We start from the raw sequence: 18,976 nt of genomic DNA, 5'->3' as shown, positions 1-18,976 counted from the left end.
ATATATATATATATATATATATATCACCTCTTCTTTATCCATTTGTCTATTGATGGGCACTCGGGTTGCTTCTATATCTTGGCTATTATAAATAGTGCTACAGCGAACATAGGGGTACATAATATCTTTTGAAATTAGTTCTTTGGATTTCTTCAGGTAAATAATCAGAAGCAGAATTGCTGGGTCATAAGGTAGTTTTATTTTTGACTTTTTGAGGATCCTGCAAATCATTTTCCATGGTGGCTGCACCAATTTGCAACATCACTAATAGTGCACAGGGGTTCTCATTTCTCTGCATCCTCGCTAACACTTGTTTGTTGATGTATTGATGGTGGCCATCCTGACAGGTATGAGGTGATAACTCATTGTGGTTTTCATTTGCATTTCTCTGATGATTAGTGACATTGAGCATCTTTTCATATGTCTATTGGATATCTGGATGTCTTGAGAGTACATTTTAGCTATATTATCAAGGAATAGACAGAAGGAAAATACATATTTTGGCTTATCCTTTAATTTTTTCATCAGTACAATACACATTATATTAAAAGAAGATTCAAACAGCAGTATCTAAACTATAGTACCTAAAGACTATCAGGTGACTCCAATATAAAATATTTAAATAAACCATGTAAGAGACAGGAAATTATTTTTTTCTGAAATTAAGAAAAAAGTTGGAAATTGCATTTAACTACTATTAAATCCATTATTTTAAGGTGGCATTTTAGATTAGTGTGCTGTTATATTATGGGGATCATAATAAACTAATAACCTATTCGGAAGTATCTGTCTCGAGATTATGGTATAGAAACAGGTTTGCTTATGTCTGGTTTGTCTCAAATTACTGCTGATGAATATTTCTCCTCAGTTAAACACACTGTTTCAGCCTTCATTCATTTTTTAAAGAAAATTAGAGGTTTTTTGTTTATGGCATTAAAAAAATCTACTCTGATGCTTTTGCATGTGAATTTGAGGGGAAGGGTTCTTTATTCATTTTATAAATAAATTAATTCTAATAAAAAATCTGTTTTATGTCTTAGGACAAAGTTGTTGCTGTTCAGTTCTGTAACAATGGAGACAGGTAATTATGTATAGTACATATCTGTGTAAACAGATGTTTGACATATTTTACCTCTGCTCCCTCAGAAGTAGCTACCTATACTCTAAATACTTTATTTGTGTGCATTCACTTAGGCTGCAAGAATCTTGTCTATCTTTTGATGACATCCTTACCCCATCTCTTCTAAACTCCTGTCCAAATAGTAGCCATAGTCTATCAGTCCTTCTGTTCTGAGTGATTTTTGTTTGTTTGTTTTGCTTTTTCCATTTCTGTTATCACCCACCTTAATCAGGATCCCATTATATGTCCCATTACCACTATCTTGTCCATCTCTACCAGATCAACATTGCTCTGTTCAGAAATCTTTAGTGTTTCCTCTTGGTCTATAGAATTGAATTCAGATGTCTTAACCTGGCATTCAGAACTCTCCACAACTTGATTTAGACCTATATTCTTTTCTCATCTATTCCTCCTATAAATCCTACCTCCCCTTGACTCTTTCTCATTCTCTCCTAAATCCTCCCTCTCCCTTCCACTCTCTTTCCCTCTGTTTTCCTTCTCCCTTCTGTTTCTCTCTCTTCTTTTGTAAGTCCTACTTTTCTTTTAAGATTCATACTCTACCTCCATCCTTTCCTTACTGCTCCAGATTTTAGCACCTTGTCTTCTGCTGAACATCTGTATCACTTATTGTCTCTACTACTCATATGATACATATTTCCTATGTCTGTAAACTCAGTATTATATGGAGGTATACGTGCACCCTATCAAAGGTCTGATCCCAAAAAGGGTGATAATCTGCCCTGGCCTAAAAATTGATTTTAAAATGAAACTACTTAACCATAAATTTGTATCTATATATGTCTCTAAGGACTTTATGTGAGTGAAAATGATTTATTTTTAAATATTTTTATGACAGTAAGTGATTACTATGATGAATTTGTTCATCTTTGTTAAATGTAAGAGTAAATAATGATAGTCCATAAAGAGTAACATCTGTACTAGCAATGGAAAAAAAATCCTTCAAATAATTTTTAAGTTTGGTTTACTACATTATACTTAGTTATACACTTGAAGATTTGTAAAGCTATGGTTTTTTCACGATAGAATAATCTGAATTTTTAAATTCCTGGCCTTTTTCCTTAAAGGAGAAACAATCTTAATGGGTTATGTGGCCAATGAGCCTATCAGAACATGTCCAATTTTCGTAATAATCAAAGAAATGCAATTTAGAATAACAGTAACTTCTTTTAAATTTCAGAATGAAAGGATAATGAAGAATGATAATACCCAGTATTTCTAAAGGTTTAGAAGAAATTGATACTCTCCCACACTTTTTGATGTGATTGTAAATTGGTTAAAAATACTTTTCAGGGAAATAATTTGGCAGTATGTATCAAAATCTTTAAGAAAGAGAAAAGTATGAGCAGTGATAGAATTATGGGTGAATGGGTGTATTTTTATCACAGTTTTATTGAGATATAATCCACATAACAAAATTCAGTGATTTCTACTATACTTGTAGGACTGTGTAACATTCACTACAGTCAATTTTAGAACTTTTTTATCACCCCCCAAAAAATCCCATAACTTTTAGCCCTCACTCCCCAATCTTTTTATACCCCTACCCTCAGCTCTGGGCAACCATTAATCCACTTTTTGTCTTATAAATTTGTCTATTCTGGACATTTAATATAAGTCGAATCTTTTGAGTGACTTCCTTCACTTAGCATAGTGTTTTCAATATTCATCTATGTTGCAGCATATATCATTATTTTATTCTTCTTTATTGCTGAATAATATTTGATTGTATGGATATACCACAATTTGTTTATCCATTTATTGGTTGATGGATTTTGGGCTGTTACCACTTTTTGGCTTATTAGGAATAATGCCATGAATATTTGTGTACAAGTTTTTGTGTGGACTTATGTTTTAATTTCTTTTGGATATATACCTGGAAGTAGAATTGCCAAGTCATATAGTAACTCTGTTTATCATTTTCAGGAACTGCCAACTGTTTTTTTTTTTAAAGATTTTATTGGGGAATCAGGGGAGGGGAACAGCATTGGGGAATCAGGGAAGGGGAACAGACAAGTTGCTGTCCTTTTGTTCTTCAGTCTAGTTGTGGAGGACATCGCTTCACTGGCCCATGTTGGTATTATCATTGTGCTCTTCCCGGGTGAGGCAGTCACTCACCAGCCATTGGATGGCTGCTCACGGCAGTTCACGAAAGCTCAGGCCTGCTGCCAGTCAGCCCCCCTGCAGCCTACGCTGTCGCTGACGACTCGTGGCAGCCCAGCTCCAGGTCGAGCTGTTGTTCACCATCTTAGCTGTAGAGAGCACAGCATCACTGACCCTCATGTGGGATCCGAACCGGGGCCCTGCTGCACAGAGCTGGCATCCCAAGCCAACTCTTAACCAATGCACCACTCGGTGGGCCCCAAACTGTTTTTTAAAGTGTACTATTTTTGTTCTCCCCAGTAGTTAGTGTATAAGGATGAAGGTATTAGTTTTATAATTAGCAAAAAAGATGATTTCCTTTTTGGAGGAAAGTAATGGTATTTTAACTGTTTCTTTGCAGTTTAAGATTTGTTAGTGGAAGCAGAGATGGAACAGCAAGAATTTGGCAATATCAGCAACAAGAATGGAAGAGTATAGTGCTGGATATGGCTACTAAAATGACTGGGTAAGATTGGATGTTAGATATTTCAGTGCTCATATGGTATAGTGTCTTTTAATTATTGAATTATATTTAATAGTGAAAATAAAATATCTTTTTAGATTAGTAAATAGTTTGGAGTTAATTGGTAGACACGAAGTTTCCATCTGTATTTAATCTCTAAGAAAATTGCCTTTTGCTGTTGATTGACACTGGATGATAGGAACATTGCTGACTCATTTAAAATTATGGTCTCTTGTGACCATAAAATCTCTGCTCTTCTAATGCCCACAGAATCATTCTCTGACTTAGTTTCTGTAGGACACACACACACACACACACACACACACACACACACGCACACTACTTTGAGGTTATCCCTATTATATGTCTTTCTCTAACTTACTGAGGATACCTTTATAATGTTTCATATTGTTAACATTCCTACTGAACATTATATGTACACTTAATCAGCAGTCTGTTTCATCATCTTCACTGTTAATTGGAAGATATACAATTACCTCTTTAGGACACTATCGTTTCTTTAGGGTATTACCCTGAAATTAATTATCTTCCCATTAATACCAGTATAACTTTGTAGTCATAGTCACCTACTGATAATGTCGTATTATATCAAATCAAGTTACTGAATCTCTTACTGCTGTTTTACGAGACCTACTTCACAAATTTTAATATTTAAGGGAATAAGGTGTCCACTATGTGTTTTCTTCATATTTTCTAGTAGCAAACATAACTTTGTATTTTATTTTTCAAGGTATTCGTAAATGTGTTTCTAGTTTCACTTTTTTGTTGTTCTCGTGTAAGTATCTACAAAGTTTTTCCATTTTGTGTCCTTTTTTTCTCCCTAAAGAAAGCTATGGGTATTGCCTTATGTATGTACTTTCATTATTTTACTCCGTCAGTATTTAAAAGTATAGTTCAGGATTTTTAAAATCCTGAAACTATTTTTAAAAGTTGTATGCTCCTGGAGAGATTTTTTGTCATAATTTGCTATTCTAGTTGCACTTTTATTAGAAATTCACAATGTATGAATATTGCAAATTATTTTGTTTAGGAATAACTTGCCATCTGGAGAAGATAAGGTCACTAAACTTAAGGTGACTATGGTGGCCTGGGATCGTTATGACACCACAGTTATTACTGCAGTGAACAATTTCCTTTTGAAAGTATGGAATTCAGTCACAGGGCAACTTCTTCATACTTTATCCGTAAGTATTCTGTCTTTAGAACAATTAAAATGGTCAAAAAGGACGTTATTCTAGAAGACAGGAAATTTAAGTTCTAGTTTACTTTCTATGACTTGATGTCACTTGGAGAAGTAATTATTCAAGGTACTCTGTTGACATATCTGTAAAATAGTGATGACACATGATAATAGTTGCTAAAAGCAGTTAGAAAACCTTTGCAAGATCCATTCCAGGTCTGGTATTTATTTATCTGTTATGTTATGGTATGCAGTCAGGGTATATAAGTTACTTTGTTTTTAACATGAGTTGGGATTTTTTCTGTAGTTTAGGGGTAGAGCTAACTTTATTTTGACAAGGGTATCCTGTATAGTCTACCTTCATGGATTAGTTTATGTAAGAAATAGAGGTAAGAGGAAGAAGAAAGAAAAAAATGTATCTTTCCCTCTTAAAAGGTGTATTTACATGTAGATGACGTATTATACTATTATACACTTGAAATCTGTATAATCTTATTAACCAGTCACTTAAATAAATTTAAGAAATTGAGTAAAATTTAAAAAATAAATAAATGTATTTGCCATAGTAAAAGGCTGCAGTATTTGTGGTGTGAAAAGTTGATAGGATTAATAGCAGAAATAACATGGGTATGGTTGATGTTCATCAGTTTATCATGGTATGGTGTGACTTCAGGTTAAATTCAATTATTGATTCATAAGTAATTTAAGGAGAAAGGCCAAGTGATTGCCCTATGTTTTACCCAGTAGTAAGTGATAGGGACTGGAAACCAATCCTTATGACTCAGTTCTCTTTGTAGTATACCATGCTTACATGCTTATTTGACTCCTTTGTGAGATAATCTTAGCTAAGGCTTCTGAGGATTCTAAAAATTTGTTTAGTTTGGGGTGGATTTCCTGTTTATCTTTCAGGTGTTTCCCAATTCTTCTTTTCTAAATAAAACCCTAACATTGTTTAGTGGAGTTTTAAATTTTTCCTTTTATCTGTTAAACCAATGCTTACCTTGTTCTGGCTTTCCCAGTTTCCTGGTACAAGTTTCTATTACTATATGGAAAATCCTATGCTGTTTGCTTGATTCTTTATTAGGAAATTTTTGTCTATCATGCTCCAATAGCATGCTCCAATAGAAATGTAATGTGAGCCACATGTATAATATTAATGTTTCTAGAAGCCACGACAAAAAAGTAAAGTACAACAGGTGAAATTAATTTTAATAATATATTTTATTTAACCTAGTATATCCAAAATAGTAGCACTTCAAAATGTAGTTAATATAACAATTATTAATGAAATATTTTACATTCTTCTTTCATATTAAGTCTTTGAAATCTAGTGTGTTTTACACTTACAGAACATCTCAATTCGGACTAGCCACATTTCAAATGCTTAATAGTTACATGTGGCTAGCAGTCACAGTATTAGCACAAGTATATATCTCTAAAAATCACAGTTTCAAAGGCCATGTTGTAGCCATTGTTTTTATAAATCAATGTAAAATTCTGTCTTAGTAAGTACCTTAATTTAGAGTTCTGTTTAATTGTACTGTTTCCATGGGCTGACTCATGGGTCATCTGTTTTCAGTGAATACTTATATTTTCTGTGTTAACAATTTGTATATCAAGGTCTTAGTAGATGTAAAGTTCTTCCATTCAGCAAATACTTACTGAGCATCTCCTGTGTGCCAGCCACTGAGTTAGGTGTTAGGAATACATGATAAATTAAAGAGACCCTGTCCTCCTGGAGTTTACAGCGTATTAGGAGAAAAAAATAATCAAATAGATGCTAAGAAAGAAAAGTGAAAAATAATACAAATTTCTAATAGGGTGACAAAACCTGGTCTGGGAGGGTTATAGAAAGCTTCCTGAGGAAATGAGGTTTGGATTAGGACTTGAAAGATACGTAGAAATTACCCAGGTCTCTGCCTAAATGTCACCTCCTTGCCAGGCTTTCCCTGATCAAACAATCCAGAGTGGCCTCCCAGTCTTTGTCTTTTTACATCACCTGACTTTATTTTCACCATAGTGTTTTATCACTGTCTTATATTTTCTTATTTGTTTATTGGCTCTCAACATGGTAGGGGATAAAAAATATTTGGAAAATTACATATATGAGGAGGTGGGGAGGTTCTTCCAGGAAGAGGTAAAAGCATGTATGAAGGTCTTGAGGTAGAAGGCAGTTGAAAGAAAGCCAATTTTGGGCTAGAGCACAGAAATTAAAAGTGTCATCAGATGGGACTGGAGAAACGGACAGGGGCCAGTCCATTCAAGGTGTTGTAAGATCTACCCTAAGAAAACCATTAAAGGGTTTAAAAGCCAAGGAATGACATGTGAATTATGCTTTTGAAAAATACCTTATAATCCTGGTAACAGAGTAGAGAGAACAGATTGGAATGCAGATAAGTAAGAGTGAGTGACTGCGTATAGAGTAGGAGTCAAGGGTAGGATGGTCCATGATGATAATTTGGATTTGTGTGACAGTGGTGGAAACAGAGGAGTGTTTAATAAATAAAAATAGGGAAGATGATAAATCTTAAGACATTACTGAGCTTGACTAGGTTTTGTTCCCCATGATCCAGTGACTACGTCCTATCCTAGGCATATGACCAAAATATAAAATCCCCTATTTACAAACTTCTTTTTCCCATTGTACACTGAAGTAGATGTGTCATTAGAGTTTAACAAAGTACTTTTATTGCTTACTGGTTAGGAACTTGAGAAAGTATATCAAATTGATTATTCAGCAGGAGATTTTGTTATAACAAATATTTTTTTTGTAGTCACTGAGAAAATAGTTTTGGTAAACTTTCAGTTGTGACAGTATTTATTGTAATGGGATTTTACCTAGTCATCTTAACACTTCACATTTTGAGCCAGTCTGCAGTTATTTTTTAATAGGCTATATTTTTATCTATAATGGTAATATGGCAGGATACTCTATTCCATTTCTTATACAATGATTTGGAATAAAATGAACTTTTTAGGTTCAAAATATATTATCAGTTCTAGAAGCTCCTTATGTGTAATATGCTGATGTGTTCCTAAGTGAAATGCAACTTCAGTATATACTGTATGTTTTTCTAAGACTTGGAGTCTGTTCTTAATTATGTATTCTGTAACCAAGAGTTAAGTAAAATCAACAATGATCTAAATCAGGTGTCGGCAAACCTTTTCTTTAAAGAGGCCAGAGAGTAAATATTTTAGGCTTTGCAGTTCACATATGGTCTTTGGTGCATATTCTTTCTTTTTTGTGTGTTTTTTACAACCTTTTGAAAATGTAAAAACCATTCTTCACTCTCAGGATATGTGTACAGAAATGTCTGGGAGCTGGATTTGGTTTGCAAACTCCTGATCTAAGATCCCTATATACTGATATTAACTGATTTATTAGAAGGGAAACATATACATAGAGCATTGGTTTTCAAACTTTTTTAGCAGCAAACCCATTTTTCAGATAGTATATTAAATGCAGCCTTCAGCTATAAAGAGATGAAGGGCAGAACCACTATACTTTGTTGTTTGAATGTATCATGGGGCCTCCTAAAATACAGTTTCAATACCAATGATAGAGAGTGCTGGATGAAGAACAATAAAGGCTTGTTTATTATCACTGTGGCAGATATTGGGTGTTAATGATTGATTCTGTTTGTCACATTTTCTGTGGCCTTTCAAATAGCAGAGTCCTAGAAATATGAATTCCACTTCAGGGACCTGGTTAATGAGCTGTAACTGTTCTGGTCTATATTTTAAACACTTTTCCAGGTCTTCTGTCTATTGAACACTTTATGAAATCAGCACTTAAATGTACAAGGAACTCTAACTTAACTATTGTAGTGTCCATGTAGTAAGTGCTGTTAAATTGGTGTGCATGAATTAATCTGAACCAGATTGATAGCACACCCTAGAGATCTCCTGACCAAATAAACCAGATACTTGGGGTTGCTTTTCACATTTAATATTGATTTTTATCACAGGGACATGATGATGAAGTATTTGTTCTGGAAGCACATCCATTTGATCAAAGGATCATACTTTCAGCGGGCCATGATGGGAACATTTTTATTTGGGACCTTGACCGGGGGACCAAAATTCGGAATTATTTTAACATGGTAAGGAAAAGCTGTGCTTAGTTCACATTAAAACAGACTTCTCCTATATGACAGCTTTGTAATTAAAGTATACTTAGTGCCAAGGAACCTGTTGTGTGTTTAAATGATATAATGGCAGAGCATGACTCAAGATGTGAGAGTAAGGCCAGTAGAAAATTATACCATTCAGGGTGACCCTGTTATTGTGATGTTAGCATGTTCCAAATTCTGGTCTCCAGCTCTAAACTCTAGAAACTCAAATTTAATAAGCTTTTGGAGGTAACACTAACCAAACTCACAAAAATGTTAATGTTTGAACTATAATCCTAATTTGTGAATCACAGAATTGGCTTTTTTATCTGCCTCTGGTAAAACCCATATGGCTTAGTTAGTAATCAGGAAGTTGTTTGGCAAACATGGAATTGGAGATATGGATACTCTTAAGATATGTTTCATACAAATCCTGGTGAGCTGTCTCTTCTCCCAGTAGAACATCCTCTTGTGGTGATGGGATTGCTCATATCCTCCAAACTTAGTGTCTCTCTCTGAAGAACAGATATAACTGAACATTTCAAAATTGTTTGTCTTTGAGCTCCTTTTTATAGGCTTATCCAGATCCAGAACTTTAATAATACCCTCTGTTTTTTGTTAATAAAATTGATTTGTGTGATGTAATATTGCGTCACAATATAAGATGTGAAGATAATATCTCGACTTTGCTAAGGTAGCACCTTTGTCAATTTGGTTGTGTTTAGGTCTTTTTTATTCTCAGTCACTCATTTAGTACTTCTTGAAATATGATATTGCTAGTAATGTTTGATACCATCCATCGTATTTTTATTATCCATAATTTCTTTCAGAGCTTTACTGTTTCATTAGGGTTCTGGCTACAGAAGCCAGGGCACATTGGAATCCAATATATTAGCAAGCAGAAGCTATTACGTACTTATTATTTGAAAATTACCTTTTAAGATGACTTAAAGTGATTCCTCTAAATTTTAGATTGAAGGCCAAGGCCATGGTGCAGTGTTTGATTGTAAATTTTCACCAGATGGAAACCATTTTGCCTGCACAGATTCTCATGGGCATTTGCTGCTTTTTGGTTTTGGATGCAGTAAATACTACGAAAAGGTTAGTATATTTAAATTTTGTTGTAGACTTCAATTTTGGATTGCATCATTTATAAATTTTGTTTGAAGTCTTCTAGTTAATAAGGGTAATCTTATGTTAATAGATATAAAGTAACAAAGTCACCTTTCTTGTTAAAAATTTTCATCACTGCCAGAACATAAGGCTTGGCAGTTCAAGTCACTATTAAGTTATATATAGGGTGATGCAGATAGAAAAATTCATTAGAAAATCCTTTTGCTTAGAACATATTCTCTGTACTACCTTTTAGGTGTAATAGGAGAACTTTACCAGATTGCATCTTCTTCTGATCATAAATTAGGAATAAACAGCTGGTGACCAAATGTTTACTTTCTTGGCTGCTTTAGCTACTATTGATCTTGTTAAAATACTTTGGTAACTAATTTAATTGGTTCCTTATATTTTATTAGCTGTGAATTTGGAATAGATTTTAGAATCTTGGAAGAGAACACAGAATCACTGAGTTCAGCTCAATACTTGTATCACCTTTGAGCATCTTTATGCAATTGATATTTACCTGTCTCACCATTTATATTATACTCCATATATCCTTATTTGAATAAAAAATAAGCAAAAAAATAGTTATAAATGTTTGTATGATTTTTGCATCTTAAATAAAAATACCTAGTTTTATTCACTGTGTTGTTGCTTTACTTCTTCCTATCCTAATTGGAGAAACACCATATAGGGCAATAAAATCGGATTGTAGGATTTTGTGGAAAAGAGGTAGGATTATGATCCAGGTGATTCATTTCTACCTAGAGGAAACATGACAACAAAGGAATATAAGAGGATACAAAAATTGTCTGATTTGAAAACTGCGTGTGTTCTAGGAATCAAAGTACTTGTATATAAATTCTCTGTGCACATTAAATACTAAACATCTGTCATAAAGATTCCAGATCAGATGTTCTTCCACACGGATTATCGACCCCTTATTCGTGATGCCAACAACTACGTACTAGATGAACAAACCCAGCAAGCTCCGCACCTCATGCCTCCCCCATTCTTGGTGGATGTTGATGGAAATCCTCATCCTACAAAATTCCAAAGGCTAGTACCAGGACGGGAACATTGTAAAGATGAACAACTCATACCACAACTGGGATATGTAGCTAATGGTATGTTGTCTCCAAGATGAAATTTAAAGCATTTTGCAGAATGTTATACTTGCTCCTGTTCTCTTGATACTATATGCCCCCTGGTAAACTCTGTAGTAGGTTATAATATATTTTATCTAATACTTATATTAATTTGCTCATCTCACCTGGACACAAATAAATGGATTAGAACAAACCAACACATGTTCAAGCAGAGAATGTGTTGACCTGCTTTCTTAGTGCCCTGAACATACATACATATGATCCTGCTGTTTATATTATTGACTTATAGTAATAATTAAATGTGTTAACTTTAATGTGTCAGGCTTTTATAATTGGAGAAATTCCACTGTTTATTGGTATTTTAACTTGAGGGTCCATAAGTTACTGGACCCAAGAAGAGGAAATTTCAAAAGCCATAAACTGGGAAGTGGCTATTTACCCATCTGTATGTTTGAAATGCAAAAAATATTGAGTGTTGGGGAGGGGGGTTGTAAGTGTTTAAATAACACTCAATCTTGGAGTATATTGAAGAAACAGTGATGAGTGTGATGCATGATGGGAGGATAGTAGAATAAGATACTGAAATAAGCTATTCTGTATCAAAGCAAATCTTCAGGTTGGCATATTTCCCTTATGTATACTTCCACTTCCCGCACCTCCCGCCTCCTACACACCCAAATGACTTCATATTTTAGTTTGTTACTTGCAGATTTTCTTCCAGGTGTGAGCCAGTGAGTTACTGATTTGCAAATGGAATTTTATTTTCTTACTCGGGAATTTAGACTTGAACTTACCTTTATAGAGTGAAATGTAAATCCTTTTATGATCTTTCATATAGATTTGTAAAACAATGAAATGGTGTTACACATATGTTAACAGTTACTTTGATGATGTCATATTAAATGAGGGAAAGCGTGAATATTAAGTAGGAGATAAAACTAAAAACATCTGAATAAAAAAATCTGTAACTCATCACACTTTATTTCCTATAAGACCTGATCATTTGGCTACTCTGTTAGATACCATTTAATCTGACCAGAGCAGCGGTTCTCAACCTGTGGGTCGCAACCCCTTTGGGGGTTGAACGACCCTTTCACAGGGGTCGCTGGGTACTCGTATGTGGGCGTATCTGCATGTGGGCCTGGAGACGGATAGAGGAGCGGTGTCTCGGTTCCTAAGAGCATCGAAAATATGTGTTTTCCGATGGTCTTAGGCGACCCCTATGAAAGGTTGAGAACCGCTGGACTAGAGGATAATATGAAAACCAGGTCAAAGATGTAGTTAAGAATGAAAAACAAATCATAGAAATAAAGTTTTTGTTCAGAAGTGATCATTGAATTTCAATGTATTGTAAGAGACACAATATCAGAAAGACCATAATTTGATTTATTTCAGAAAGGAAATTCTCATGAAAGAAAGATGCAAAACTTTTTAGGTATCTGGTTAAACTGGTTTAAACCTTACTCAAATCTCTACTGCCAACTTTTAGCTTGGAATATTCCATAGAGAGAATTCATTTTTAAATTAATAATTTAATAATTATTCTTTAAGATGAGTAGGCCCTCATAATAATGTCTAATTTGGGGATATTGAGTAAGTCACACACACAAACTGACATACCAGAATTTTTTTAAGTTCTTTTTAAAATATTTTGTTTGATACATTCTTTATTTTCATTTTAATCCTGTTTTTTATTATTTTTCTAGAAATTTATATATTAAGCTTATTTTTATTATCTTTAGGGTATACTAAAATATAAGTAACTTAGAGGCTTTATATTTTTGGTCTCATTAAGGTGATGGTGAGGTGGTAGAACAGGTAATTGGGCAACATGCCAATGACCAAGATGAGAGCATTCTTGATGGAATAATCAGGGAGCTACAGAGAGAACAAGATCTGAGACTAATTAACGAAGGAGATGTTCCGCATTTTCCAATTAATAGATCATATTCTGCTAATGGTGGTAAGTATGCATATATTTGTAGTATGATAAATGTACTTTGATTGTTTTGGGGTTTTTGTTTTGTTTCTGATGATATTAAAATTTTTTTAAATTTATTTTTCAGTTACAGAAAAATAACATTTTTATTAATTTACAATTGTGATATCAGATATACCACAGTGCCATAATCTCATCATTTGTGGTTAAAATGACTTAGCATCTTCTAAGAAATACGGATGCTTTATTTTAATACACAGTAGTACCCTTCTTATCTGTGTGGGATATGTTCCAAGTTCCCCAGTGGATGCCTGAAACCATGGATAGTGCCAAACCCTATATACACTATGTTTTTTCCTCTACGTATATACAATACAATGTAATTTATAAATTAGGCACAGTAAGAGATTAATAACAACTAATAATAGAATGGAACAATTATAACACTATACTATAATAAAAGTTACATGAGGGCTGGCTTAGTGGCTCAGTTGGTTAAGAGCTCACTTAAGAGTTTGAGCTCTGAGCAACAGCAGTTCGAGTATCGGCCCGAGCTGAGCAGCCGCTGAGCTGCCAACAGGTGGCAGGATGGCTCAGCTAAAACAAACAAACAAAAGTTACATGAATGTGATCTCTCTCTGATAACCGATCTAATAACCATGACAGCTACTAAGTGAGTAATTGGTGGGGAGTGTATATAGCATGGGTGCACTGGACAAAGCAATGATTCATGTCCCAGGGAAACAGTAGTATGGTTCAAGCTTTCATCATGCTACTCAGAACGACACGCAAATCAAAACCTATGAATTGTTTATTTCTGGAATTTTTCATGTAATATTTTCAGACCGTGGTTGACCATGGGTAACTGGAACCATAGATAAGAGAGAATTACTACTGTACTAGGTTTCTCTGGATAGATTTAAAATGTCCTTTAGTCAGAGGGATTCCATTTAGTTCTATTTACAATGTTCATTTATTTTTGAGTTTTTTCTGGTGCTTATTTTAACAGTTGAATGTTTCTGTTTCCATTTTTGTTTATTTGCAAATGCAACAAAAATAAATTAACAGGGCCCTTTGAGAAGATTAAAAAGAAAAGTAAAATTTTTATTACTGTTTTCCCCTTTCATTGCTTGTCAATTTAGAAAATGAAATTTTGATAGTTAATTTTTTTTGGTTTACACTTTTTCTCTTACTATTTTTGAAACCCTTATTAAAGCTTTATTCAGAATCCTTTTTTTGTGTGTTTTTTTGTTTTTTTTTTTATATTCCATGTATAAGTGAAACCGTATGGTATTTGTCTTTCTCCGACTTATTTCACTTAGCATAATACACTCTAGATCCGTCCATGTTGTCACACATGGCAAGATTTCATTCTTTTTTACGACTGTAATATTCTATTACTTGTGTACACCACATCTTTTTTATCCATTCATCTACTGATGTACACCTAGGTTGCTTCAATGTCTTGGCTATTGTGTGTGAATAATGGTGCAGTGAACATAGGGGTGCATATATCTTTTCAAATTGTTTTCATTTACTTTGGATAAATACCCAGAAGTGGAATTGCTGGGTCCACTTGTAGTTTTTTGAGGAATCTCCATACTGTTTTGCATAGTGGCTGCACCAGTTTGCAGTGTCACCAACAGTGCACTAAGATTCCCTTTTCTCCACATCCTGGCCAACATGTTATTTGTTGACTTTTTAATAATAGCCATTCTGACTGGTGTGAAGCGGTGTCTCATTTTGGTTTTGATTTGCATTTCCCTGATGATTAGTGATGTTGAGCATCTTTTCAAATGTCTGTTGCCCATTGGTATGTCTTCTTTGGATAAATGTCTTGTCATGCCATTTGCCCATTTTTCCATCAGATTATTTTTTTTGTTACTGAATTGTAAGAGTTTCTTATATATTTTGCATATCAACCCCTTATTGGATGTATCACTGGTGAATATCTTCTCCTATTCAGTAGGTTGGCTTTTTGATTTGTTGATGATTTCCTTTGCTGTGCAAAAACTTTTTAGTTTTATGTAGTCCCATGTGTTTATTTTTGCTTTTGTTTTCCTTGCTGGAACACACGTATCCAAAAAGATATTACTCAGACTAATGTCAGATAGTTTACTTCCTATGTTTTCTTCTAAAAAAACAAAACAAACAACCAAAACAAAACAAAACTAGACTCAGAAACAGAGTTCAAAGGGATGGTTACCAGAGGGAGGGGTGGGGGTGGGCAAAAAAGGGAAGGGATTATAGTCAATAGTATTGTGCTAAGTTTACACTGTGACAGATGATTACTAGAATTAGTGGGGTGATCCCATTGTAAGGTACAAAAATGTCAAATCAGGTGAAAATATTTTACACCTGAAACTAATACAACAATATAAGATTGTATACCAGCTATACTTCAATAGAAATAAATTATAAAAAGAATCTTTTGGTGGTGTAAATAAAGCTAGAGCTTAGATTAAAAAGCTGCTTTCTGAGCTAGTACTAATAAACATTTGTGAATCTATCAAATCATGTTAAATATGTTTTTTTTGTATTTACTGACCATTTAGTAGACTACAGATGTGAAAGTGCTTTGAAAAACATTGAAAGAGCTATAGAAAGTTTAAACATTTATTGAGTATCTGCTTTATTCATAACACTATAAAAACCAATAATGGGGTACAGAAAAGGTAGAACAAATGTATAGCAATATTGTCCAGCAGTACTCTTTGAATCTCGTATTCTATTTAGAGCTTAGATATGGACAAGTTTGGTGCCTTTGCTTAGAAAGTGGTATCTTTTTTTTGTTTTTGTTTTAGCTCTGAGAAGTCCAAATATGGATATATCTTCTCCAAATATTGGGCTCCGACCTAGTGGTCAAATTGAAGGTGTCCGACAAATTCATAACAATGCTCTTAGGAGCCAGATGGCCACTGAAAGAGATCTCATGGCATGGAGCAGAAGAGTGGTGGTCAATGAACTCAATCATGGGGTTAGTAGGTGAGTCAAATAGGTAACAGTCATAAGAAAATTGAGAGCTTTGTTAATAACTAATAACTAAGGAGTTTTTTTTTAATCCAAGCTAAGTTGTGCTTTAGTTGTTACACATTATTTGAGTTAGTTCATTCTATAACAACTATTTATTGAGTGTCTTCAATTTGCTTACCTTTTGTATTAAATAGTTTGAGGAATACTGAAAAATGAAAATCATGATCTCTGTCTTCCATGGGTTTATAGTCTAAGTTAGAAGATAAGAATACAAATACTATTAATTAAAAACATGAAGCCATATGTGAATAAATATGCCAGTGATATATGAATCCAAAATTCATCGACGGTTCTGATATTTGATCAGTTTGGGAATGTAATATAGATATATAGTAGACTCCGGTGCTTAGGGTGTGTTTGTAAATGTCATTTAAGTACACTTCCTGGTAGGATGAAAGGATTTCGCTAGGATGAGTTTCAAATTTAGAATCCCTATCCTTATTTGTAAACCCTAACATCTGCTTTAATATCAACTCCAAATAATCCACAGCAACTGGAAATCGATTTTAGAAAGAGAAAGGACATTGACAGAGAACATATAAAATCCATTTTAATCATGTTATCTCCCTAACCAAGCTTTTACCAGCTCAGCCAACAAGTAGCAAAATTAATTTGGTTTCACCTTTTCCTTCTTCAGCAGTAATAAAAAGAAATAAAAGGAGAAATAGCTAATTTATGAACTGAACGCTACCCTCTGGCAATAGAGCAATTTGAAATAATTTTGTGATCAAAATGCTAAAACTAGAATTGAAAGCAGGGACTCAAATAGATACGTGTATGACAGTGTTCACTGCAGCAGTTATTCACCATAGCCAAACAGTAGAAACAACTCAAATGTCCATCAACAGATGAATGGAAAGGAAATAGATGAGAGATTAATAGGGCCTGGTGAAAGGAAATATAGAGAGTTACTGCTTAATGGTTATACAGTTTATGTTTAGAGTGATGAAAATATTTTGAAAATAGTGATGGTTACACAACATTGTAAATCTCATTGACACCACTGAATTGTATATCCAAAAATGGTTAAAATGACAGGTTTTACATTTAAAAGTAGTTTTGTTATCTGACTTTTAAGCTATCAACTTGCTTTTTGATTTTCTGTTACTTTTGATTTGTTTTTAGGGTTCAGGAAGAATGTAGAACTGCGAAAGGTGACATAGAAATCAGTCTTTATACAGTTGAAAAGAAGAAAAAGCCATCTTATGTTACCCAAAGGGTGAGTTTAATTTCGGATACACTATTTGGAAATGTTTGCAGATGCCAAGTTTTTGAAAGGCCACTGTTATGTATTAAGGGACTATTTTGATAAGTGTTTGCATATAGGGAACTTGTTTTTTATACCTGAAATTGAGATATATGGTTATTATTAATAAGGATGAAATTTCACAGTCAGGACTATCCCAGAAAATCTAAGACATATGGTCATTGTAGGTTTAGGCTGTTTGTATTAAAATACCTTTTTTATATGGTTAAAGAAGAACCTTAAAATTATTGTCTGATCACTAATAACAGTGTAAAACAAAAGGTCAGGCCAGAAGTTGGCAAACTACTGCCCATGGGCTATATCTGGTCTACTTCTCATTCCTGTTAATAAAGTTTTACTGGAACCCATCCACACCTATTCATTTACATATTGTCTAAGCCTGCTTTCACACTATACCAGCTTGCGTGTTTGCAACAGAGATCATATGACATGCAAAGCCAAAAATATTTACACTCTGGACCTTTACAGAAAAAGTTTGCTGACACCTACCCTAGGCACACTCCTGGCTTAATTTAATCATACAGGAGCAAAATCTGATCTAGACACTGGGAAGATCCATATTCCCAGTAGAAACTGCTAAGCAGGGAGTAAGATTCCTATACTCCATTAGGTACAGCATAAGCCCCTTACTAGTACTCTGAAGTAGAAAAACTGGTGGCATAAGGAAGTTTAGTTTTGATCCCGGATCTAACTATAACTCCTAAAGAGTATGATAAGTTGGGAAGTCTAGAATGCTTTTAATTTTATTAAAAGAAACCTAGGTAGTGGACACTGAATTTTAAATGTTTCTTTCAGTATTTATAACAACAGTTTTAGGTAATTACATATGAATATCCCCAAATAGTCTTAGATCATTTTGATGCCCAATTTCTTTCTTGTTTTATTTAAATTTTCATTAGTTTCAGGTGTACAAAACAATGGTAATAGTTAGACATTTACACCCCTCACAAAGTGATAACCTCCCCAGTCTACTACTCCTCTGACATTGTATATAGCTGTTACAATACCATTTACTATATTCCCTATGCTGTACTTTACATCCTATGACCATATAAATATATATATATATATATACATATGTATATATATGTATATACATATGTATAATACATATATATGTATTATATATATATGTATATATTTAATTGTAGTTGACATTCAGTATTATTGTACTTAAGCTTCAGGTGTATAGCACAGTAGTCAGGCATCTACACATTCTATGGAATAATCCCCCTGATATTCTTAATTTTTGTTGAGATTTCGTTAGCTTATTTGATGTTATTTGATAAGGTAATTTTTTTAGAGATTCTGAATGACTCAAATCTGTGATTTATATTCTTTTTTCTTGCTAAGCTGATTTATAAAATATCAGACTTGTCTGAGACTAATAAACAGGGCAGTTGGGTCTATAAAACATTTTTATTTATAGAAAGTGAGAAACAGTTACATGTAAGATAAG

General features: G+C 33.8%; 1 protein-coding gene across 1 annotated transcript in view; it reads left to right on the top strand.

Annotated features, from left to right (window-relative positions):
- BRWD3 (bromodomain and WD repeat domain containing 3) overlaps positions 1-18,976 on the top strand; it is a 116,757-nt gene that overhangs the window by 56,042 nt on the left and 41,739 nt on the right. The window contains exons 12-20 of the mRNA XM_019648194.1: positions 1,041-1,081; positions 3,642-3,746; positions 4,795-4,948; positions 8,913-9,047; positions 10,029-10,157; positions 11,071-11,296; positions 13,074-13,241; positions 16,022-16,202; positions 17,376-17,469. Coding sequence (XP_019503739.1) covers positions 1,041-1,081; positions 3,642-3,746; positions 4,795-4,948; positions 8,913-9,047; positions 10,029-10,157; positions 11,071-11,296; positions 13,074-13,241; positions 16,022-16,202; positions 17,376-17,469 — 1,233 coding nt within the window. The remainder of the gene's footprint in view (positions 1-1,040; positions 1,082-3,641; positions 3,747-4,794; positions 4,949-8,912; positions 9,048-10,028; positions 10,158-11,070; positions 11,297-13,073; positions 13,242-16,021; positions 16,203-17,375; positions 17,470-18,976) is intronic.

The sequence above is a fragment of the Hipposideros armiger genome, unplaced genomic scaffold, assembly GCF_001890085.2.
Source record: "Hipposideros armiger isolate ML-2016 unplaced genomic scaffold, ASM189008v1 scaffold_121, whole genome shotgun sequence".
Taxonomy (NCBI): domain Eukaryota; kingdom Metazoa; phylum Chordata; class Mammalia; order Chiroptera; family Hipposideridae; genus Hipposideros; species Hipposideros armiger.
Note: the sequence above shows the minus strand (reverse complement) of the source record. Positions and strands in the feature narration are given on the sequence as shown.